General features: G+C 43.0%; 1 protein-coding gene across 3 annotated transcripts; it reads right to left on the bottom strand.

Annotated features, from left to right (window-relative positions):
• Positions 1-6,997: 6,997 nt before the first annotated feature.
• stk33.S (serine/threonine kinase 33 S homeolog) lies at positions 6,998-23,171 on the bottom strand. 3 transcript variants are annotated; one of them, XM_018260356.2, is made up of 15 exons: positions 23,035-23,076; positions 22,095-22,154; positions 21,214-21,313; positions 17,315-17,431; positions 15,917-16,030; positions 15,358-15,462; positions 14,894-15,032; positions 14,445-14,533; positions 13,857-13,944; positions 12,633-12,708; positions 10,355-10,467; positions 9,737-9,822; positions 8,984-9,229; positions 8,749-8,832; positions 6,998-8,030 (listed from the first exon to the last, which is right to left on the bottom strand). In XM_018260356.2, the coding sequence occupies exons 4-15, from the start codon at positions 17,429-17,431 to the stop codon at positions 7,806-7,808; spliced, it is 1,482 nt and encodes a 493-aa protein (XP_018115845.1). In that variant the 5' UTR covers positions 21,214-21,313; positions 22,095-22,154; positions 23,035-23,076; the 3' UTR covers positions 6,998-7,805. The 3 variants fall into 3 exon arrangements, with proteins under 3 accessions (XP_018115845.1, XP_018115844.1, XP_018115846.1); XM_018260355.2 differs by lacking the exon at positions 22,095-22,154 and having other exon boundaries at positions 23,035-23,171; XM_018260357.2 differs by lacking the exons at positions 21,214-21,313; positions 22,095-22,154 and having other exon boundaries at positions 23,035-23,159.
• Between the last annotated feature and the right edge of the window lie 1,976 nt (positions 23,172-25,147).

Genomic DNA, 25,147 nt, shown 5'->3' with positions numbered 1-25,147 from the left:
GACAGACAGATAACAGAGAGAGAGAGAGAGAAACACAGATGATCTATAGAGATTGTTTCTTGTTGCTGGGGAAACAATAAGATCTCAGTATATTTCTGGAAAAAAGAATATGATGTCAAAATAAGCGATAACCTGCAGGATGATAGTTGGAGGTGTAGCTATTCCCCCAATTATGCTTGCTGGGATGTTGCCTATTACATATTGTACTGACCTGTCCCTAGCCCATATAAGAGGGCAGCGTGGGCCTGACTTGCCTACTAGCTTTAACCAATCACTTGCTCCAACTGTCCCCTCTTAAGGGCAAGGTCAGACGTGGCGTTTTTGCGGCGTTTTTACATTGTGTTTTTAAAAAAGAACAGCCAGGCGTAAATACGCATAAACTGCACTACCACTGAAACTAATGGAAAATGTACTATGGCAATTCACACAGGGCGCTTGCAAGCTGAAATCCGCCACAGGACGCCAGTATTGGCGTTTTTTAGCAGAAACGCCAAAACATCAAGAAACTACCAAATCAATAGACTCTATGGGATCTATGGGATCTGCACGTTTGAAACCACACAGTAAATACGCAGCGTATTTTAAACATGGCATCCAAATTCTCAATGAGAACAATGAAAACAATGAGAAGCACATGTTGTGAAAAGAATCATACGTACTGAAAAACGTATGTTGACGGTCGCATGTGGTTTCAGTGGCTTATTTACGCCTGGCTGTTATTTTTTAAAAACACAATGTAAAAATGCAGCAAAAACGCCAAGTCTGGCCTTGCCCTTAGGGGCCACACAGCTGCCCTGACATTTGAGCAAATGGTTCTATTTGTCGGACTCAGTACCATGGTCACTGTGACTCACTGACTATCTGCGCACACGCCCATGGGGCACCCAGTAAGAACAAGCGGCAGCCCCAGTGCCAGTCTTGCTGTTGGTTCTTTAGAGATATATATATATATATATATATATATATATATATATATATATATATATATATATATATATATATATATATATATATATATATATATATATATATATACACACATAAATACAGTATATGTGCTGTTAATGATGTACATTACATTGTGTTGATAAGGAGATAATCCTAAATAAGGAATGTGCTAATTAACTCGCAAACACCTTGAGGCCTGAACTTTTAAATAATGGAAAATCCTACCTAATTATTGAGAGATACGAGTGCTGCGTCTCTGCATTTCTGATTAGCATGAATTAAATCTCAGCCTAATGACACTCCTTCACTGCTGGATGGCGATATGCCTTGGCTTAACCCTCTCACTGCTGAATGATATGAGACATGTTGGGGAGGTGGTTTCAGGGGTAAGTCCAAGATGAAACCTGGGCCCACTAGCAATCTTCATTCTTTACTTACCGGGCTGTTCTCTTTCCTATGGTCAAGTAAGGGGCAGGTCTTCAGTACCAATTAAAGTTCTAACTGGGGGTTTGCTTTAATTTGTGAATGCACCTCACTGACAGATCTTTCCCCCGACCCCCACATAAACATGTGGAAAAGATCAGCCCATATTCATTAAGTTCAGAGAATTATAGCATGGTGCCTTGGTAAGAACTCTTACCATGCTTCATTTAACTACTTGACCATGGGAAAGAGAGCAGCCTAGAAGTAGGAAGTAGAAAGAATCATAGTACTTTGGTAAATACTGCGGGAGACTGGAGCACTTTCACTGGGGAGGTTCCTGTCTGCCCATAAGAAAAGGATCATAGGTGCAGGAAGCACAGAGAAGCAGAGCTATGTACCTTAGAAAGAACTAGATGTAAATTAGATTCACTTATCTTACTGACCATGGATGGGAGAGCAGCCCAGGAGCAGGAAGAAGAAAGGATTAGAGCTCTGAAACTGGGTAAGTACTGGGGAGATAGGATTCACTTACCAAGGTGAGGTTCCTATTTTACCATGGGGAAGAGAGCAGTCCTGGAGCAGAAAGTACATAAAAAATGTTGTGCATGGGTTAGTAATGGGGTAAAGTTGATTGACCTCCCAGGGAAAGGTCCCTACTTGACTGTGGAAAGAGAACAGCCCAGGATAAGGAAGTACAGGGAATCGGAGATTTGTACCTGGATAACACACCTGGCATCTCATAGGTAACAATAACACAATCAAAATTATTTTCTATCAACATCGAAATTATTTCTTATTTCATTGTCCAACATTCATTATCTTTCCCATTATGTGGGATCATGAGCAAGGATTGTCTGAATGATTCACATCACCATTTAGTGTCAGTCTTGCCTGAACCCAGCCAGGCGCCTTCTCCGTGCCCAGATGTTCCGATAAAGAATTAAGCACACAATCTGCATTCATTTACATATATGCAAATCAGGGCTTAACTCGCCTAACTGAGGCTGCAAGTGCTGCAATGAATATATATATATATATATATATATATTTCTCTCTCTCTCTCTCTCTCTCTCTCTCTCTCTCTCTCTCTCTCTCTCTCTCTCTCTCTCTCTCTCTCTCTCTATATATATATATACTGTATATGACTGTCTATCAGCTAGTAAGCTGGGGGGTTCTGTCCAAATGGATTTACAGGGAAAAGATTTACATGCTCCCGAGAAAGTTACTGGAAAATGTACCACATACAGTAAGACTACTAATATCCTTATAATTTACAGTAGGGGGTACATGATCCCTTATAATACATGAGTGATACTCAGAGTTCCCTGTATAATTCAGCCTGCAGCCTTGTACCTTTACATAGTCACATAACCCCTCAGTGACTTCTAATTAGGGATGTGCTGAATCCACTATTTTGGATTCGGCCGAAAAATCCTTTGTGAAAGATTTGGCCGAATACCGAACCCTAATTTGCATATGCAAATTAGGGGTGGGAAGGGGAAAAAATGTTGCTTCCTTGTTTTGTGGCGAAAAGTCACGCGATTTCCCTCCCCACCCCTAATTCGCATATGCAAATTAGGATTCGGTTCGGCCGGGCAGAAGGATTCGGACAAATCCGAAACCTGCTGAAAAAGGCCGAATCCCGAACCGAATCCTGGACTTCTAATATCCTTATCATTTACAGTAGGGGTGCACTGTTCCCTATAAGATTTATTATAATGTCCTTCTGCGCATAAGTGGGGCCACATAAAGCCAGGGGCACCTTCCTTATATCTTTCTGCCCAGTTTTACATGAAACAAACTCAACAGAAATTAACATAAGAAAGTACAATTAATTCGAGATAAGGCGCCCGAGTCCCAGTGCACGTTTGTCTATTATCTGGATAAATTCTTAATCCTTTATTATTCCAAAAAAAATTAGAAAATAAAGTAGATTTGCTACAATTCATATCAGCACGATGGGGCCCCCGCCTCTCTCTCATTTGCAGTCAATAATAATGGCTTTGTGCTATTGATTCTACATAAGTCCCTTTTGTCTCATCATAATGAACTTTGGATGTTGGGGCCCCTCAGACTATTATTTCTGCCTAATAAAATCCAGATTTGACAATAGCTGTGAATTGCAGATAGATATAACGAGGTCATTGTTAATAACTTTTTGTTTACCCCGAATATTGTAATTTGCAAAGTTTCGCATTTAACGAGTGGAATTTCTTTTTTTTTGGAGCTCCCAGCAGAGTTGACATTTTTAATCTCCATAAAAGTATTTAGCGTTTTTCATTTTTACCTATTTTCCATTCTTTGTTTCATAAATTGTGAATTGAGTGGAAGAGGTGAGATACGGCGCGGGACCCTGTTGGAAATAACATCTCTGTGTTTTAATTGAGTGTCGGAGGGTGCATAATTTACAGGGTCATTTAATAGCGGACAATGGAGAAAAATGAAAAATTTTAATATTTTGGTTTTAAGCTTATATTCTTAGAATTTATTTTATAACCCTTTTCCTTCCACCCATCATAGAAATACCAGCAAGGCATTGTGTTCCTGGGTCACAGGGAAGTCAAGGAGAGTCATTATGGCCCTCAAAACCACATAAAAAAAATGCACCCCATCCCTTCCTCCCAGAACATCATTGTTATTGTAACCCCAATAAAGGTCATGGAGAATGGATCAGTAGGGCAAGATGGTTTTTATTATTGCAAGACATAAGGGCAAGATGGAGACAGTAGGGAAAGATAAAGATAGTAAGGCAAGATGGACACAGTAGATCGAGACAGTAGGGCAAGATGGAGACATTAGGGCAAGATGGAGACAGTAAGACAAGATGGAGACAGAAGGGCAAGTTGGAGACAGTAGGGCAAGATGGAGACAGTAGGACCAAGTGGAGGCAGTAAGTAAAGATGGAGATGGAAGGCAAAGATGGAAATAGTAGGTATCGAGGAACTAGGGGCAGCAGAGTTACCAGATTTTCTTCTCTATCCTCTGGTCTCCTGTCACTCCCTCCCGATTTCTGAAGATTGCTGCCAATTTCCAGCAATTTGCTGTCAAATATGTGGTGTAGGAATGTTCATGATGTACCTGACCCGTCATGTTACTGAGGCTCATACCCAAGTGCACCCCCTGCACTGCGCATCCTTGCACACTCATTCACATGCGGGAGCCGGGGGGCCCGGCGCTGTGAGATGGAGACATGAGTTCTGCTGGGTATATACAGTACAAATCTCAATGTTTAACCCCTGTTCTTTCACATACCCCCTAGTTTCACTGGCTAATGCCCTAAGCTCTGTAATTTCATAATCAATTTCCCTGATCCGCTGTGTCTTCATCTTGCTTCTAGGAAAAAAAAGTAGGAAAATTTCAGTAACAATCCGGGACTGCGGGTTGAGCTGTCAAAATCAGGACTGTCCCATGAAAAGCAGGATAGTTGGAAGTTATCCAGTTCTATCCAGCCGCCCGGCACAGTGTTCCGATTCACTGCATCTTCTTCCATTGTTTTCACTCTCCCAGATCACATCTTATCCACCCAGTGATTCCAAGTCGCATAATTCCCATTATATTCTGATTCCGCCTATGTTCAGCTGCGCTCTTTTTCCTCCTGGACAGTCGTATCGAAGCGCATGAATATTGTATTAGATGAAGCACAATCACTTCTTCATTCTTAATTGGTGCTTACATTTTTTTCTCTTCTGGTGAAATTACTGATTGATTTGAAGTCTAAATGAACTCATTTATTATAATTGCAAAAGTCCTGAATATAAAGTAGTTTCAAATAAGGAATGTCATTAGAAGATTGATAGCCGCTGCAGCGAAAAAACTATTTATGTTTCCTTGGCCGCCACCAGGGGGTGATATACTGCAATGGGACAATATGGAAAGGTCTTGGCCTTGCCTTTTTTTTATTTATTTTTTTTATGGCTCCCCCTCTCCTGCACCCCCAAACCTTGGGGATAATGCTCTGTCACTCATATATTGATATTGCACATCAGTCAGGAACCCCACTGGCCCCGCTATGCTCCAGGCACCCTTCTGTTTCGAACAAGCTTTATTAGCCCATGCTATGAATTCATGGTTCTATGTTCAGTTTAATGCATATTTCAGGCCTATAACTGTGTATCAATGAAGGAGACTGAGTATCCAGGGTAAAAGTAACAATGTCTTGTTTTATTAAGCAGTAGGGCAGCCCCTGCATTCGTCAACAGCATTGAAAGATCATAATACAATTAAAGCATCTCGTAAAGATTCAATTAATCAAACAGTTTAATGAACAAACTGCATGGATAACACACACGCAAACCTGTGGATCAGACACTCGAAAGCAGCTCAGTTCAGTTTCAGCTAAAATAAAAACCTCTCCCTTCCAATTTGTAATGGAATAAAAGATTTTTTTAATAAAAAATGGTCCTGCATAGCCCTCTGCATAGGTAACACCTAAATACTGGAAACGTATCCAAATCTGAAATGTTGTCTAGAAATAATTATTAGTCATAACAGTATTAGCCAGATCAAGCAGGCTTGATAAACAACACAAAAAATGGACAAATCTGCTTCTCGTATGGCGTTTAAAGGAACTTAAGATATTTAACGGCTTTTTTACTAAACAGGACCAAACAACCAGACTGGTTGCAATGGTTTTTGCCTCTTTAATCCTTCTTCATTCTTCTTATTTATTTTCCCTTTTTGGGATTTCTTCTTAAAGGGATACCGAGAAAAAATATTTTTTTCAAAATGCATAAGTTAACAGTGCTGCTCCAGCAGAATTCTGCACTGAAATCCATTTATCAAAAGAGCAAACAGATTTTTTTATATAAAATGTTGAAATCTGACATGGGGCTAGACATATTGTGAGTTTCTTAGCTGCCCCCAGTCATGTGACTTGTGCTCTGCTAAATTTCAGTCACTCTTTACTGCAAGTTGGAGAGATATCACCCAGCTCTCCCCCCCTCCAGCAGCCTAACAGATCAATGGGCAGATAACCAAATAGCAGCTGCCTAACACAAGATAATAGCTCCCAGGTAGATCTAAGAACAGCATTCAATAGTGAAATCTAGGTCCCACGTTCAGTTACATTGAGTAGGAATAACAACAGCCTGCCAGTTCCATCCTAAAGTGCTGGCTCTTTCTGAAAGCACATGGCCAGGTAAAATGACCTGAAATGGCGGCCTACACACCAATATTACAACTAAAATACACTTGCTGGTTCAGGAATGACATTTTAGATTGTAGAGTGAATTATTTGCAGTGTAAACAGTTTTTATAAATAAAAACTACGTCATAACAAATCATGACAGAATCCCTTTAACACTTGCCATTAGCACTGCAACATATAAACCCCCCCTGCTGCTAACATATTATTCTCCACTCGCCTTTTCATATTCACGATGTGTTATTCTAACTGCTGCCTGGTTGCTAGGGTAAGGAAGGCCCCCTAGCAACCAGACATCTGTTTAATTAATGACTGAGAATGCTGCAAAGTGAAACAGTTCAATAGTTTCCAAAACCACAAGGAATACCAGCAACTATTTGCCTTCGAATATCTCTTGCTGCATGTTAGTGACACTACACACGGTGCATGGAATGTCAGGAATATAAGGTGCGTTGTCAGGCCCAAATGTAATGGGTTTGTTGGCTGGAAGGCACATGGACAGGCAGAAGGTCAGTCACCCGTTTCAGATAATGTATTGCACGACCAGGGGCCGTTACTTGTGCACTTGTAGAAAAATGTAGTAGTTAAGGCTGAAAAAAGACAAGTCCATCAACCTTGGTCAGGCATTAAACTACTAGTATTAGTGTCATTGACCCTTGTGCTCCTAACTAGACCCCACATACATGATGACCAAGGGCAGAAACCACAAAGAAATAGACTTGGAGCTTGTGGGGTACAGATAAGTTTGGTCATGGGCAGGTGTGTTATATTCTGATTGGGTTTCTATTTGGGGCCCATCTTCTACTTATTTGGGAGGGTCCACCACCCTGGGGAACCAGTAGGATAGTCAACAACTGTATGGGAGAGAAGAGGGATGATGGGGGAGAGTAAAGCCAAATAGTTGGGGGAGAATAGAAAAGGAAAGGAGAGGGGATGAGAGACAAAAAGAGAGAAGGGAAAGGGGGTTAGGGAGTAGAGCGACAAATTACAGGAGAAGGGAGATACAAAACAGTAGAGAAAATGGGAATGCATCGAGAAAGAACAGGATTTGTTGGCACTATGTCCCCACCACCCTAGTCCTATACTGATCACAGAACAAGACCACCCTTGCAACATGCTTTTGGAAGTTCTGTGCCCAAACAATGGTTTCAGTAGGAATATTTAAGTCATTGGTTAACACTTAGCTGAGAAGTTTACGGGGAATATCTAGGGGATCCTTCCCCTGTCCAATCCTCTTTGTTTTGGCACAAATACAAATCCCACATGTGAGCTGGCGTGCAAGGCTTTTTCACTAGGAAGCCTTCTTTATTCCAACAGTTCTGGGGGTCGGGGAAACTCTGGGGGTCAGCTTCGGGCCCAGTACTTTGTTTGTGGATACATTCATTTTGCCAGACTCATTTTTCCCACTGCCTGATGCTCGTCTGAATGACCGGGAGAGAGATCCTACTGGGTTCTCTTGGTTTTCTGGGGTCCTTCTTGGATTAGAGCATGGCGATATGGTTCCATTTGTTGAGGGCTACAAAGACACAAGATTAAGTGAGAGAGAAGAAAGGAGGAGTATGAAATGACTAATGTATAACCAGTTATTTTCTGCACAATATCTGAAAGCCCCGACTCCTGGGGAATCACTCCAACCAGTGGGCTTCCTGGATACTGCACTATATATGTAATAAATGTTGACTTATCTGAGCTCGGGGGTGTAGGAACCAAGTCATATTCATTTTTGGAACTGTGTTCTACCATAGGTTTGTGTTGAAGTGTCACCTGGGCTGCCCAGTAGGTAAGTCTGGATGTCCCAAATGTGTTCCACCATAGGTTTGTGTTGAACTGTCACCTGGGCTGTCTAGTAGTAAGTCTGGGTGGCCCATGTGTGTTCTACCATAGGTTAGAGTTAAAGTGACACCTGGGCTGTCCAGTAGAAGTCTGGATGTCCCATGTTTGTTCTACCATAGGTTATTGTTAAAGTGTCACCTGAACTACCCAATAGGTAAGCCTGGATGTACCAACTGTGTTCTACCACAGGTTAGTGTTGGAATGTCACTTGGGATGTCCAATAAGATAGTCTGGACATCCCAATGGGATCTACCATAGGTTAGAGTGGAAGTGTCAGCTGAGTTGCTTGATAGGTATCAAAGGTTACAGCCCAGGTGGGCCAACCTGGGTGCCAACTGGCTAGGTTCTGCATGTTGATGCTACCATGTACCTTAAACATATTTCCATAAAAATCTACTTACAGAGTTGGCAGGCTTGAGAGTGGAACTTTTCTTTTTAATGGTTCTGCTGGTTAGAGAAGAAGAAACAGCTTTTTTCTTGTTTACCTACAAAGCAACAAGAGGAATGAGATGAGGACTTGGCCTTGTGAAGAATGAGTTATAATGTAAGATAGATGACATCTAGAGAGGGGAAAATTTTAGTAAGCTAGAAAGGGAAAGAGAGAGTTAGAGGAGACAGTAAAAAGTTTCTCCTCACCTGATTTGTTGGAGTGGACGGCTTGCTGCTACTGCTATCTGTCTCAGTGTCCAGACCCAATTCAGAGGTCCCGTTACTACTAGCAGGACTGGCCCTTTCTTCCGCCGAGGGGATGTCAGGGAGGTGAACTAAAAACAAGCCATTCGAATTCTCATCCAAGCGATTGAGCTCATCTGCGTCAAGGTTCTTCCACTCATTCATCAACTCCAAGACGTTGGTTGGTCTCTGAACAAGGGTGGTCTCACCCTACAGAGCAAGAGATTGCATAGAATATGGTTGCCATGGGTGGTTCTTTCCACTAGGTACTGTAAACTCTTCCCATATACTGGATCTCTTGTTCTTCAACAAGAGGACTTTTAATGACATAGGCCACCACATGGGTCTTCTATATTTGCCCATGGACAATGACAGTGCCATAGTAATTTATTTCTAGGGGTACTTATAATGAAAGGGCAATTCAGATGGAGCTTTGACCTCGGAGATGTTCAGATCTGTTTCGCTAAGGAGAGGTGTCCAACACAAGGTCTGGAGCCCTCTAGTGAATGCAGAGAGACTCATGATCATACAGTTTGGTCAAGATTCGCTTGTACACAACCCTCTATATTGGTTATGTTGTTTTTTTTAGGACCAAGCAGGTATGAGAAGAAGGCCACCATTGTGCCCATATCCAAGGTAAGGGCCACCTGGGGTGGTGGTAGTTATAGTATCCAACTGTTGGAAACCCCTGATTTATAATCTCAAGAGGAAACCCACCGTGATCCAAGGATTGTCGAGCAGTTCATTCGCAGTGATCCTGTGTGCCGGGTCCACCTTCAAGAGGCGCTGTAACACATCTTTTGCTGCAGAAAAAAGGCATTATTATTAATAATAATACAAGTAAACAGTGCTTACTTCCCTTCTGGCAAAGAACAGCAGCCCTGCCTTGTTTTTTAGAGCTACACAGGGAAGGAAAGCTTAACTTTAAACATTACATTCCCCATATACAATAAATACTGGATTTTATACAATAAAATTGTAACTGAGGGTGAATATGGGGTGTCGGAAGAATAATACTCCCCCCCACCAGGAATATGACATTCGGGAACAAACGAGTGGACTTGTCCTTTATTGTCGGGACACAGGCCTAATGCAATGGATCAATATTTTACCCTTTTCCTAAATTAGAATTCTTGTAGCAGAACAATGGCCTGTCCGGCCCCCGGGGCTCTGCCTGTTAAAAGGCCTTTTACAGCGTCTGAGTTGTCCCCAAGACACCCCAGGGCACAGAAATGTGCACGGATATGAAATGCAGCTCTCAGGGGGTGCCTGCTGTGCCTGTCCTCAAATCTGTAACATAAAACACTTTCCCTTTCCTGAGCTCCAAGCACTTACCGGCATCGCTAATGCTCTGCCACACGGTGTCCGAAAAGTTCAGCTCCCCCCTCTTTATGTGCTCAAAGAGCTTCTCCTCAGAGCTGCCCATAAAGGGCGGATTCCCGGATAACCTGGGGACGGAAGGAAAGTCAGGGGTCATGTGAGTGTATTTAGTTGGTTAATCATTGGGAGATATATAAAGGGAAGATTAGATAGAGCACTGAGCTTTCTAGACACCACCTGCAGACCAATACAGTGTCTTGTATCCCCCCTTGGTATAAATACAGATGGAGCAGCTGACAAAGAGCCACCAAGTGTCACAGAGAAATGAAAGGACTCTGGGGCCAATAACCATCCCTTCACCAGCACTATTCAAGTATGGTCCATAAAGAGTTAAGTAAACAGAAATGACATCTGTACTCACATAGATGCTTGCATAAAACTGAGGGAGCAAAGATATTCTAGCAAACAGACTTTTTATTGTAAAAAAAATAGTAGAAAGCTTCCCCCTTCTGGCAGATGTATGTACTGCACTAGGCCTATAAAACAGAACAGACCTCTGTCTGCTTCTCTTAGGGCGGCTGTTGGTATGTAGCTGCCAGCAAGGTGATCAGCACACCAATTTATACCTTTGCTCAGGGGAAGTTTCAGCAAAAACGGCTGGGTGTGGGGCAAAGGCCATATCATATTGTAGAGCAATCGTATTTATAAGAAACTTCCATTCATTCCTCATTCTCACTGGGTTTAGAATTCTGTGTAACTGTCCCTTTCTATGCACTGCTGCCTCTGACTCCTGATGAACATCCCTTGATAAACTGATCCCTTCTATGCCATTGAAAGAGTCAGAGAAGAAGACACTTCCTTTTAACAGTAATTACATTTACAAATAACTTAATAAAACCAGTGAAAATATTTCAATAACTTTTTTTCATTTTGGGGCGGCGTTCCCCTTTAATCGCACAAGGGAGATGATAATTAATATGGCATTTCTTGGAATAATAACCCTGAAGTCAAAGTCAGATCTCTCTTATTTGCAGAGACTGTAACTTTGCAGGCGTCTCATTTCCAGATGCAAATATATACATGAATCTGCTGTTCCATCCAGCGCGCATAATTGAATAAGCATTTATCAGATTAATTACTGACGCTCAAGAGAAAACAGGCATGCAATTAATTCCTGGGTAGGTACCTCATGTTTCAGGGGCCGAGCTGCTGCCACCGCTACAAACTGAAGGAAATAAATCTGTTTCCCAAATTACTTTAGTTTTCTCTTATATTTTTGGGGCTATATAACGGTTAATTGGCGCTCTGCCACAAACAGGACAAATTTCCAAATTTTCTAAGAAATCACCGTGGGGCTTGTTTATCAAAAAAAATGCAGCTGCAAAGATTTTTGCGATTTTGAGCAAATTTATGAAAATCACATTCATGAAAAGTTGCAAGAATATATCAAATTTTTGTATGCATTTTTTTAGGAAGTGGGAAAAAAATAGGAGATTCGAGAGAGAGAGAGAGAGAGAGAGAGAGAGAGAGAGAGAGAGAGAGAGAGAGAGAGAGAGAGAGAGAGAGAGAGAGAGAGAAAAAAAAGATTGATGGAAGGAGATAAAAAAATGTCACAAAAAACTAATAAGGAAATTCGGGAAACATAAAATTACACGTTTTTCCCCACCAGGGCTCATATGATGACTGTATTGCTGCCAATTTCTTAGTTATACCAGTCACAGACCTCTCCAAGCAGCAGCAAATTAAAGGCGATATATACCCCAAAATTCAAATTTGGCTCATGACAGGCAACTTCCCCATATACTTTCATGACACATTTCTGCTGGTTTTCATCCTATTATGGATGAAGTCACTTCCTGTTCTCTGCCATGATGGTGGAACATGACACAATGTATCATGAGCAGCCGATTCCCAGAACTGACATCTGTTACATTGTTTCATAAGGACAGAAATGGCCGGACAGACACTGGTTTCAATAGAAAGAACATTTCCTCATATCTATTAAACCGGTGAGAAATAGTAATTAAAGTGAATTGGAATGTTGCTTCGATTTATATTTTCTTTCATTCGGTACGTTTTTTATTTTAGGGTTTACATTGCCTTTAAATATGTATCTACAATCCCTGCCATAAAGCGAGACAAGGAATTGTCATATCAAGACAAGCTGGCCATCCCCACACCTTATGTGCCTTAACCCTTTCTCCTATTAGATTGTAAGCTCTATTAACAGGGCCCTGTTAGTATAGTATTAGTTAGTATAGTGCATGCGGTTGTGTAATTGGGGCAGACTTACAGCATGTACATGATGACCCCCGTGCTCCAGATGTCACACTGATGGCTATAATCATGATCGTTGATAACTTCTGGGGCTGCAAAGGGAAAGTAAAGCAGAGTTATGAATAATAGAGAAGTAAATGGGGCTGTGGCGGATGTGCGGATGCCGGATAATTTATCCCCCTGACGAGGGAGAGAGGGTGGCAGATGTTCCAATGAATTATGTACCGACTCACACCCCACAGAAGTGATGACTGTGTGAATAATGAGAATAAATTTGACTTTTTAATTGTCGGCAGCGAGTGTGCAACACAGATGGGGCGGAAGTTGTGGGGCCATTGTACTGATCACTGTTTAAGCCTTGACATGTCAAGTGCTGATGTTGCAGGAGCTGTCAGAGGAACACAGATTGGATGCCAAAATAAATGCAGGTTATTAGCGCACGCTGCTATTTTTGACAATCAGACTTCACCGCTCTCTCTCCCGCCGTTGTGTGTGACAGGGTTGTTAATGGGGGCCCAGAACTATCAAACATGAAACAAACAAAAAAAGAAAAGCAACAGTTGGGACTGGAGTAACTTGTGTTCAATCGGGTGCTAAAGCTTTTAAAGGGGAAGTAAAGTCAAATCACTATAGGCCTATGTTAGGTTAATGCCATTGAACAGGGCTGCTGTACAAATTGCCACGAACAGTAGCTATAGTCCTGCCCTTACAGAAGGAAGCCTATGGCCACAGCAACTAGAGACATTGAGGAATATGCCAAAGTGGAGGTGATAGCGCAACCCCTCCTTTATTGCAGTTTGCTTTCCACTATTCCTACTGCAGTAGAGAAGTTGCTTTGGTCTACTGACCTCACAATCACAATTAGGGGGGGGGGCCCAAGATTGATAAAGATGTGATTTACAAGGGGACAGGGCTTGCAGGGAGTTGTTGGATTTTGGTAAATTGTTGGTGGGACTTCAGCATACTTGGGCATGGCTGATTGGATCAGGGCAGAGCAACCAATAGGTTAATAATCGGGGGCCTCAAGGAAGAAGGGCTCTACCTACTTAGAAGCACAATATAATCCTCTATTGTCAGGGACCAGACTAGGGAGTCACTGACATTTCTGGGGTGCAGATATGGTTGCACTACAACTCCCAGAATCCACTCTCTCTGCCTTGGGTTGGACTATTACTGACATTGTCTTGCATTAAAGCAGAGGATGTCAAGGCTTTTAAAAAACAAGACCCTAGACACTTACCCATGTATATAGGGGTCCCGCAGGTGGACTGTAACATATTTTCACTGCCAACACCCCCTTTCTGCACCGATAAGCCGAAATCCGTCACCTGAACTCAAAAGAACATAAAGAAATAGGGACCCATTGCGGTTTCAGCTCATTCATCTACCGACGCTGGTATCGACGTCTGATAATAAAGTAATAAGTAGTAATAGTAACAGCACCAGAAATAAAGGGGAACTATTATTCTTCGATAAGACCATCATTTTTTTTTTATGAATAATTGTACTTTATTTTCCTCCAGCTCTTCATCATGGCATTTCATCCACTACCTGACTCCTAGAGTCTGAAACTGTAGCAACCAGTCAGAATGAAGGAGGAAAAGGAGAGGATATAAATCAGATTATGAATTTTCACCTTATACACTGTTGGTAAAAGACTTTGCTTTGCGGCACTGGGGCAATATCACCCAGTAACCCAAGTTTTTGTAAAGGCAGTGTTACTCCTCCCATGGGGGTGAATGATCATGTAGAGTTATGTTCGATTTTACACCTGGATGCATGAGTGACCAAGGGGTTAAAGTAAATGCATTCAACAGAGGTTCCTTACCTTTATATTCAGGATCATTTCCTTATTGTCTGCCCCATCAATGCTCTTCACTAAAATATTCTCCAGCTTTAAATCCCTGTGTACGATTCCTGCAATAAGCACAGATATTGTAGAGCAGGCAGTAATCCTTCCAACACTTTCCTCTTGTCTCTATCCCTATATATTTGGTACCTATCTAGTGTTACCAATCCCTATTTCTGTAGTGAAATGAGAGAAGAGCAGGTAGTAACCCTTCCAACACTTTCCTCTTGTCTCTATCCCTATATATTAGGTACCTATCTAGTGTTACCAATACCTATTTCTGTAGGGAAATGAGAGCAGAGCAGACAGTCACCCTTCCAACACTTTCTTCATGTCTCTGTCCCTATATATTAGGCACCTATCTAGTGTTACCAATCCCTATTTCTGTAGGGAAATGAGAGAAGAGCAGGCAGTAACCCTTTCATTACCTTTCTTGTGCAGGTAGGCTATGGCACAGCCGAGGCTGCGTATGACATGTCTGGTTTCTGCTTCGGAGAGATGTTTTTTCCGGTGCAGAATTTCTCTGAGTTCTCCCCCTTCGCAGAGCTCGGTTACCAGATACATGCGCTGGGGATTTCAATCAAAAGAGATAAAGTGACTTTTTGGTAGAGAAAAGAGAGAAATGAGCAGGAGACAATATTATATCCAAATAAGATCAGAGAGGAATATCTGTGCTGATCTCTAAGTACTGACCCATTACTGCTCTATAAATGCAGAGTTTTACTCGATATCTGTAATTTATTGTGTTCTCTGTTTCCTCCCTATAGTGAAAGTAACAGAATGAAATGCAGACTGGAAGAACAGAATTGTACATAAGAAATGAGGCTCCTGCTCACAAAAGCTTACACTCTAATGGCATGTTGCTTCCTGTTCAGGAGTAGTTGCCTCTCACCTTGGGAGTTTCAAATACTTCCTCCAGGTGAATGATGTGTTCATGCTTAACTCCCTTCAGAATTGAAACTTCTCTCTCCAGGAGCTTCACTGCTGAACTGCCAGCCTTAAAGACACAATATAAAGAAATAATGGACCTCCTACTGTAAATGATAATCACTCATGTATTATAAGGGATAATATACCCCCTACTGTAAATGATAAGGATATTAGAAGTCACTGAGGGGTTCTGTGACCATATAAAGGCACAAGGCTGCAGGGAACTCTGAGTATCACTCATGTATTATAAGGGATAATATACCCACTACTGTAAATGATAAGGATATTAGAAGTCACTGAGGGGTTCTGTGACCATATAAAGGCACAAGGCTGCAGGGAACTCTGAGTATCACTCATGTATTATAAGGGATGATATACCCCCTACTGTAAATGATAAGGATATGGATAGCATGTTATTTCTTTCCAGTAACAAGGGGTTTATACAGTGGAACTAATTGATAGGGAAAGTATGTTGAATTAAACTTTAAGTGGTCGCTACTCAGAGCCAGCAGGGTCCTTACCTTTTCTCGATTTACTTTTTTCATAGCCCATTTGGTGTTGGTTTCCTTGTGGGTGGCTTCAATCACAACCCCGAAGCTTCCTTGGCCCAATTTTTTCCCAAACGTGTAGATTTGCTGGAAGATAAAGTCACAAGTGTTGTTAACTTTTAGTATGTTATAGAATGGCAACTTTTCAATTGGTCTTTATTTTTTATTCTTTTTGAATGATATGCCTTCTTCTGACTCTTTCCAGCTTTCCAATTGGGTTAACTGACCCCATCTAAAAACAAATGCTCTGTAAGACTACAAATGTATTGTTATTGGCCTCTCCTATTAGTATTCCAGTCTCTTATTCAAATCAATGCATGGTTGCTAGGGGAATTTGGACCCTAGTTACCAGACAGCTGTAATTACAAACTGGAGAGCTGCTGGATAAAAAGCTAAATAACTCAAAAAACACAAATAATAAAAAATTGAAGCCAATTGCAAATTGTTACAGAATATACCTTTCTACATCATGCTAAAAGTTGATTTAAAGGTAGAAAACCCCTTTTAATTAACACAGGCAGTTTATTTTTGTGGAGTTGTCTGATTTAAATAAGGACCAAAAATATATCTAACAAGCAACAACACAAAAACAATCCCCATGCGACCGACTTGTGGCCCTAGAATTACTAACTAGAGCCCAGGGCCGGATCATTATGGCTCCAGAGAGCAGATATATTTCTCAGAAGCGATGACTGATTGTTTTGATTGTTATTACCTTCAGAGAAAGGGCTGGGCCGCGTGCAAAGGGAAATTTGCATTGCTGCTAAGTACACACAGGGTCAGATTTCCCACAAGGCAAAGCTGGGGAGCATAAGGTCAGTATCTACTAAACAGGAAACATGGCCTTAACAAGGTTTAGGAATGCCCCCAGTCACATTAGGTGCCAGTGGGTTGTGACCATCTATTGCAATCAGGGTTTGTCTGTCTGTAAGGGACAATATGAGCAGATCCACCTGTCGCTCATAGACTTGACTGTAGCCAATCAGAACACTCCGAGGGTCTGAGTAACCTGTAGCCAATCAGAACACTCAGAGGGTCAGAGTAACCTGTAGCCAATCAGAGCACTCCGAGGGTCAGAGTAACCTGTAGCCAATCAGAACACTCCGAGGGTCTGAGTAACCTGTAGCCAATCAGATCACTCCGAGGGTCAGAGTAACCTGTAGCCAATCAGAACACTCCGAGGGTCTGAGTAACCTGTAGCCAATCAGATCACTCCGAGGGTCAGAGTAACCTGTAGCCAATCAGAACACTCCGAGGGTCAGAGTAACCTGTAGCCAATCAGAACAGTAGAATATCCCCAAGTATAAGAGGCTGCTGGATCTAAAGGGAATGTAGCAGGGTGGGTGCAGAATGTAGGTGTTCCCACTGTACCTGTATGGCAGCTTCATCGTCCATTCGCGTATGTGGAACTTTGCTCTCAGCGCTGTTGTCACGGGACCACTGGGACGGCATTTTCCTACCGGTGTCTCTCCCTTCTGTCTGCAGCATCTGGTGCACAAATACAAGGGCAACATAGAATTCATCAATGCCCCTGGGGGCCCATATTAGGAGAAGGTCACAGCCCAATGGAGGGGGAGGGAGGTTACACCTAGGGTTGCCACCTTTTCTGGAAAAATATATAATGGCCTTTCTATATATTTATCTTTTTTCCCTATTAATAAAATTGTGATCAACCATCATTATTACCGGCCAGTGACAACCCTAGTTACACCCTTTCTAATATAACAGCAGAGCCCCATACAGGAGGCTGTCAGTGGACTATGAAAACAGCCCCTCCCCCATGTATGTTTGGGTTCATTTAAAAAAACACTTACTTTCTGTCCCAAGCCATATACATGTACCATGTAATGTTTCGCCCTGAGACTGTATGGGAGGCTATGTGGGTAAGGATCAGGGATTTACCAGGGTAAAAGCATAACAGTAGCAACCAAAATGAAGGTCCAGGGTCTGACGTACCCCTTGGTATTTACAGATCATATATAAAGAAATATAAAACCCGCATTTAAGAGAGAGAGAGAGAGAGAGAGAGAGTGAGAGAGAGTATTTCACCACTAGATGGCAGCAAATGACCATTCTCTTATGCAGGAGAATTTGGAAAAGTTATAGTGCAACAACAGGAAAATGCCCCCCTCTACAAATGATGTAACCCCCAGCATCAGATGCAACCTTACTGTTTAACTCTGACCCTACTGAGTCACTTCCGACTGGGAGATGAGTGGACATTATATCATTTATAGGGGGATCAGAAAATCCCACCTGGGAGCAGAATAAAGATGAGACCTGAATAAAAGCCTCAGGCTGTGGGAGACAGATAATGTGAACAGCCCCCAATCCCCCACCCATGACACATTACTGTGCGCCCACTACTAAGGTCTCAGCCTATTCAGGGGCTACATTTAAAGGCTTGAGGCCCCACTCCCCAGAGATCAGGGACAGCCTGTAAAGTCATCAGTTACTGTAATGCTATTAAAGGGGACCTGTCGTCCAGACATAAAAAGTTATATAATAAACGTCCTTTTCAAATTAAACATGTAAACTCATTTAAAAATCTCAGCTGTCAATCAAATATTGTCTGCCCCTTCTCTATGCTTTAGGCATAGATGCGGGGCAGACAATTACTTTCACTTTCCATTTAGCATTTCCTAGATGTCACTGCTCTCCACAAATTCCCTCGTTCTCATCACCATTTAATTGTGTAGCCAGGGCATGGGGATGGACATCAGGTCCCCCATTCTGGTGCACAAACAAGATTCTGAGATGCTGCAAGGCTTGCCTTAATAACAGTGTTAACAAATGGCTCCTGTCTGCTTGCTATAATTATGAATTCCCAGACCAAATGAAACAAATAATCAAATAATTTATATTTTGTAATTAAAGTTCATTTTGTCTTAACTAATGTGATGAAATAGGATTCTGAATACTTTTTTTGGGTGACGGGTCGTCTTTAATAATCATTTTTGCTGCCATAGCACCAACCTGTACCACAGCACAGTAGGTAATGCACAGGAGCTTACAATCTAACTCTGATCTATGTGGCAGGTTCAGATCCTTCCAGCTGATGATATTGTCCCGTACCAAAGTCCCTTTAGGAGAGATATTGGCCTGGGCATATAAAAGGCAATGTGGGGGGGTTAGATGAATGAGAATGCGGCATGCCAGGGCTTGCGTGCTGCAACTTGTGCCGACTCATTAGAAATGCAGCTTCCGGCCGGACATCACTCTTTGCAAGAGGTCTGAAATTCCCTTCTGCCTGTTCAGTTTCCTTTGTTGCCGTCTGATACCATAGCAACGGCATTCACACACTAAACGCACGGCAACCCTAGCCACGGTGCCTCATAATGTCCCGGATGACTTATTTTCATTCGTTTTCTTCTCTCCCGTATTGAGTTGCACCGAGAGGGATCGGCGGGACCAGGGGAAGCAATTCTGTCCCTCTAGAAATGGCACACCAGTGCCTCTGTAGTTAAAGGGCAACTTCACCCAAAAAATAAAAGACAATATCCATTTTCATCTGTCTGTCCCTTTCTGTTCTCTGCACTGCTGGTTCTGACGCCTAGCTCCCGGTCTGCTAGTATCTGCTACACTGGCTCAGGAGTCAGGACTGGCAGTGCAGACAATGTAAAAAGCCATTGATGTTGCATACTGGTCTGATTTTTGTGCAGCCATGAAATGGACTCATTAGCCCCTCTCTTAATCTGGCACATACATTCCATAGCTTCAAGGAAGGGGTGGGTGCCCTTTTTAGCAAGGCAGAAATGATAAAGCTAAAATGTAGATCCAGGGCCTGGCCTGATTGCCCCTCTCTTCCTTCCTACACTTTTTTATCTGTACAATTTGCCCACACACAGACAGAGCAATGAGTGACAGACAGAGATCAGTGCTGCTCTGCTATTTATTTACGTTGCTATCTGTCAGCTCCAACTCCCACCCGGTATCTCTGCATAACTGACGTCAATGTGAGAATAAAAGGACAATAAAGAGGGTGCGGGTTCTGCGGTTCTGATGTTTGTTGAAGCGTTGCGGCAGCACCACGACTGAATGGCAGGTCATTGGGCAACGGGTCGTGACTTGGTCTAAGGAAATCCATGTGTGTGTGTTCTCTTCGCACGCACAGGTGTGTAACTGCCAGCCAATAGGAACACAGTATGAGTCAATGAATTAGGGGGGGGGGCCCAGCCTGAAGGCCAATTAGGGGGATATTTGGTGTAAGCGCTTATTTGTGCCCTGGGTACCCCTGGAACTATAGCAGGGTGACTGTTACCCAATGTTTCTATATATCTGTAACCTTGTGATGAGCTAAGGGGGCCCAGCCTGAAGGCCAGTTAGGGGGAGATTTGGGGTGAGTGCTTATTTTTGCCCTGAGTACCCCTGGAAATATAGCACGGTGACTGTTACCCCAATGTTTCTATATATCTATAACATTGTTATGAGCTAAGGGGGCCCAGCCTGAAGGCCAGTTAGGGGGAGATTTGGGGTGAGTGCTTATTTTTGCCCTGGGTACCCCTGGAAATATAGCAGGGTGACTGTTACCTCAATGTTTCTATATATCTGTAACCTTGTTATGAGCTAAGGGGGCCCAGCCTGAAGGCCAGTTAGGGGGAGATTTGGGGTGAGTGCTTATTTTTGCCCTGGGTACCCCTGGAAATATAGCAGGGTGACTGTTACCTCAATGTTTCTATATATCTGTAACCTTGTTATGAGCTAAGGGGGCCCAGCCTGAAGGCCAGTTAGGGGGAGATTTGAGTTGAGGGCCTAATTAGAAAGTTCACAGAAGGGAAGTAGAGACACATTTGTAACTAGAAATAGAGACATTGTTAGAATTAACCCTAGAATTAAGGTATCAAGTTACTCAATGTTCATTTCAGGAGAGCGATTGTCTGGTAATTATGGGATGGAAGGCACATACTGATTACCCAGGCCATACAATCCTTAGGAATGTACAGAGAGATTTAGGTTAAGGGACACTCAGACCCTCAGACCCTATTGTTGCATATGATGATTGGCCGACACAAGGAAAACACTGAGTGCTCATTTGCTACTCTCAACCTCCTGTTGCTCGGAGACTAAAAGCAACAAAATTATAAAGGAATTTCTGAAAGCCCTAAAAAGACCAAAATGATAGTAAGGATCCTAAATGGAACCACTGCTTTTTTTCTAAAGATCTATTTATATTACAGCACTGCTGCCTGGAGAAAACTGTGCCCTCCCTGGAACCTGTTACCCCTGATATAAAATACCCCACAACTAGCATAAGGGGGTGCATCACATACCTCTGGGTTCTATGTTAGGACTGACTGGCGCTTTCCATGGTTCCCGTTGGCAATTTGGGTTTCACAGGGGCTGAAGGGACAGGAAGGGAGCCGCAGGATTCTGCAGAGAAACCCGACACACAAGGCGATTAGAATACAAAGAGATCCATTAGCAAAGCCTTGGGCAGGATATGATCCTGTTACTACTGAGTCCCACACTCCCTAAGGTCAGTGTAAGGTGCCAGCGTCTCACCCCTCGGCTGTGTGGGGCTTTATAGGGGAGACCCCGCTGTTTTAGGGAGTCATTAGGCCACAGTAAAATGAAAGGCTTTGCTATAGTCATGCAAATGAAGAGCTATGGAACGGATAGTTTTGTTTAAAAGGCAATAAAGAAGCTAACAAAATAGATTGCAAGCTTTTGGGATGCCATCTATACAAATAAAGTATAAGCCTTTACTGTAAATGGAGTTAAAGGGAAGTATCTGGGGCCCCTGCAACATGGGGGTGGGGAAGTCTGTGAAGTCACACCATGAGCTGCAGTTATGCCCTGAATGTGCCAACCAGCCCCTGGGTACATATTGCTGTATTTAAAAGAAAGGCACACAGTCACTGCCGTTGCATATCTGAATAATAGGAAGCACCCAGGAGGGGGATCTGCACCCCTGGAACCCATTAGGTAGGGGCCCTGTGTATGTACACAAACCTGACTACTGCTGGAGGTTCATAGATACAGATATTCTTATGCCTGATAAACTTTCAGTGTCAGACTGGGGTGTCCGGGAGCCCACTGGAGCTGCCAGCTGGGGGTCCCCCATCCCAGCTGCAAGTGCCACCAACCAACCCCCACACACACAAAGTGACACCATTGGGGGGACACGATTGGCGCAGAAGAAAAAGTATACCTGGTTCAGTCGCCGGTTCCACCAGTTTTATTCCCAGTGTCCTGCCGGTCCAGTCCAACCCTATATATGTTTAGTGGTTTTGTTGTCAATGCTTTAGCACAGCTCTCCTGTATCTTCCCTACAGTTCACAGATGAAACTTCTTTGTTGTTTACAAATGTGACGTTACTTTGCACAATTGTGTATTTCCAGCAGGAGTAAATTCTATCACATACACCAGCACATACACCAGCACAACCCTGCACCCCCCAGTGAATACACTGGCTAGGGGGTCTGGATCCCCTGCACATACTGACCATAGGGATAAAGCCTACAGCTGTTCCTTTAAGGCTACAACTATCAAGAGACTAGAACTCCCAGCACCCCCAACAGCCCTCAGCTCTGTCTAAAGTACAGCTTTACAACTATTGCTGAACTACATCCTTCAGCATCTAGCCTAGCTATGCAGCTACTCCCAGCATCTACAGCTATGTGTAACCTTTAGCCTTTCCAGCTGTTGCGGAGCTGCAACTCCCAGCAAAAGGTAAGGTACTGGTTGATGGGTGCTGTATAGAATATCCATATCATAATCATCTAAGACCCGCAGCCAGTCAGATATTAGTAAGGCAAACCCCTCCCCAATCTCACCCCACATTCCTGCAGCATAGTGCCCGGCACAAAACGTATAATTTTCTATGAAAGCTGCAAAAATGCATGAACCCATATCAACCAATCATCAGCCCCCACCCATCAGTCCAGGACCCCGGGTTGAATGAAAGCAGATTTCTGATTGGTTGCTATGGGTTACAGCATTTGTGTACCTGTGTTAGTAAGGGGTTCCCAGTGGTGGGCTGCAAAGGCAGACGTTCCCTTAAAGGGGGACAACAGGCACCAATACTAATGATACTAAGGTGCCAATGTAAAAAGATAAAATATTTTGAGGGGGGAAAAAGCAGAAATTACCTTTTTTTCAAAGCATTTTGCTGCTGCATTTCTCCATGCTGAGCGCTGTTTGCCTGGCAGTTAGCAACTGAATAGGGGGGTGGAGACTTGGGGAAAAGCTCCTATTGCCCTCCCCCCTCTCTTAATTGGATGAGGATTGTGAGCCAGTTATCAGCCAAGGTTCTGAGACTTCAGCCTGAACATGTGCAGTGCATACATGCTTGGTTACAGCCACTTGCACAAAGCTCATAATGCTAAACATTAAGCTGATAAAAAAAGAAGGGCAGTTGCAAATTGTTTTTTGGAACATTACTAAAATTACTAAAATATAAAAGGGTTAAAGGGTTAAAGTTAGTTTCCAGGTAAACTTCCCCTTGAAAGGGCTTGGAGGGGGAATTGAATAAACGTTACAGGGAAGGGTTACAGGGAAGTGAGTGTTAGTTAAACTGCACAGTGACCCTGTGGCCCCTGGAATACGATGCTGCTCGCCTGGATAAGATGGGTAATAGATCTTTGAGCTTGTGAATAGTGGCGTAACTACCGGGGGAGCAGGGGGTGCAATTGGGCCAGGGCCCCCGGCAGCTCGCACACCGCTGATTCTGGGCGGATTCCGGGCGTACAGAGGGGGCGGGGGGCCCGGCTGCACATCCCGCACCAGGGCCCGCCTCCCTCTAGTTACGTTGCTGTTTTTATGCATTATGGTTTCCAAACCGGCAACAAATCAACAGATTCATTTCACAGCCCTGTGTGCATTGTTACAGCATGAAAATCTCAGCAGAAACATTGTATCAGTGTGTAACACACGGCTGCCATTTCCTGTACTTCACATGGCAGTGGGTACTTATTCCCACTGCCACGCTTCAGTACAGGAAATGAAAATCTCGGTAAGTATGATATGATTTTCCTTTATACTGTGCCTATGGGGTCTCTCTGTACAGGCTATGAGCATACTTAAGGGGCTGTTCCTGCTGAACTGTGCTTAGTACAGGGGAATACATATGCTGCCATAGTTTTATGGTATCTCTCTGTACAGATTGTGAGCAAACTTAGGGGCTGTTCCTGCTGAATTGTGCTTAGTACAGGTGAAACTATGCTGCCATAGTTTTATGGTATCTCTCTGTACAGATTATGAGCAAACTTGGGGGCTGTTCCTGCTGAACTGTGCTTAGTACAGGAAAATACCTATGCTGCCATAGTTTTATGGTATCTCTCTGTACAGTCTATGAGCAAACATAGGTGCTGTTCCTGCTGAATTGTGCTTTGTATGGGGGAATACACAGTGTATCTATGCAGGAGAGTGCCATTATGATACACAGAAGAGATCTGGTACAGAAACTATATGCCTGAACAGATAATGCCCAGTTTAGCAGAAACAGTAGTAAATATAGTAAACATATTAAATATTCATGAGGAATTAGTCCCCTGACAATCAGAAAGAACAGGAATCCATTGCCAGACTGTGCCATACGGGCTGAATGTGCCAATGTGTTCTCTGTTAATCCCTCACAGGTTGGCATCACAGGACGAGGCTGGCACAGATAATAATAGTAACAACAGCGCAGCTCTGAGTATTTGTTCTAAAGCAATTCTGGAAAAAGCCTTTGTAAATTGGATCTGTTGGCAAAAGCCCAAACCCCCTCTGTGCGCCTATTGAGTTCAACACTGGGATTGGGGTTGAAACGTGGCAAGGGCTTGCTGTGCTCATACAGGGGACTGAAATTCCTGGTATTCTGCAGCACTGACCTGCTTTATGGGAGTCCAGTACCATTGATCTGTACAGCACTGCTGCCTAGAGAAACCTGTGATTTATTCATCCAGCAGCAGACTCACCTTGTAACTCACCTTGGGCACAGGATTAACAACATCAGAATAAGAATGAGATACCAGAATCAGTAGAAGAGACCAACTACAACCTCCAATTACAATACAATGTGTTAAAGCACCTGTTCTGTCCTGTGTTTCAGCTCTTTAACACACAGGGATAGTATAATAGTTTACCTTTTGGTCATTATTTTCCCTCATCTATTCTGTCCTGCATTGCCGGGGACTAGTCCGGATTATATAAACCCTACTGCAAATGATACGAATATTAGATATTAGAAGTCACTGAGAAGTTCTGTGATCATATAAAGCA

This window comes from Xenopus laevis, chromosome 4S, assembly GCF_017654675.1.
Source record: "Xenopus laevis strain J_2021 chromosome 4S, Xenopus_laevis_v10.1, whole genome shotgun sequence".
Lineage (NCBI taxonomy): Eukaryota > Metazoa > Chordata > Amphibia > Anura > Pipidae > Xenopus > Xenopus laevis.
Note: the sequence above shows the minus strand (reverse complement) of the source record. Positions and strands in the feature narration are given on the sequence as shown.

Coding starts and splice junctions, on each gene's coding strand:
- stk33.S (XM_018260355.2), bottom strand. CDS start 17,431: ATGCTGCAGACAGAAGGGAGAGACACCGGTAGGAAAATGCCGTCCCAG. Junction 15,463..15,916: donor AAAAAGTAAATCGAGAAAAG/GTAAGGACCCTG, acceptor TGTGTCTTTAAG/GCTGGCAGTTCAGCAGTGAA. Junction 14,534..14,893: donor AGCCTACCTGCACAAGAAAG/GTAATGAAAGGG, acceptor TGCTTATTGCAG/GAATCGTACACAGGGATTTA.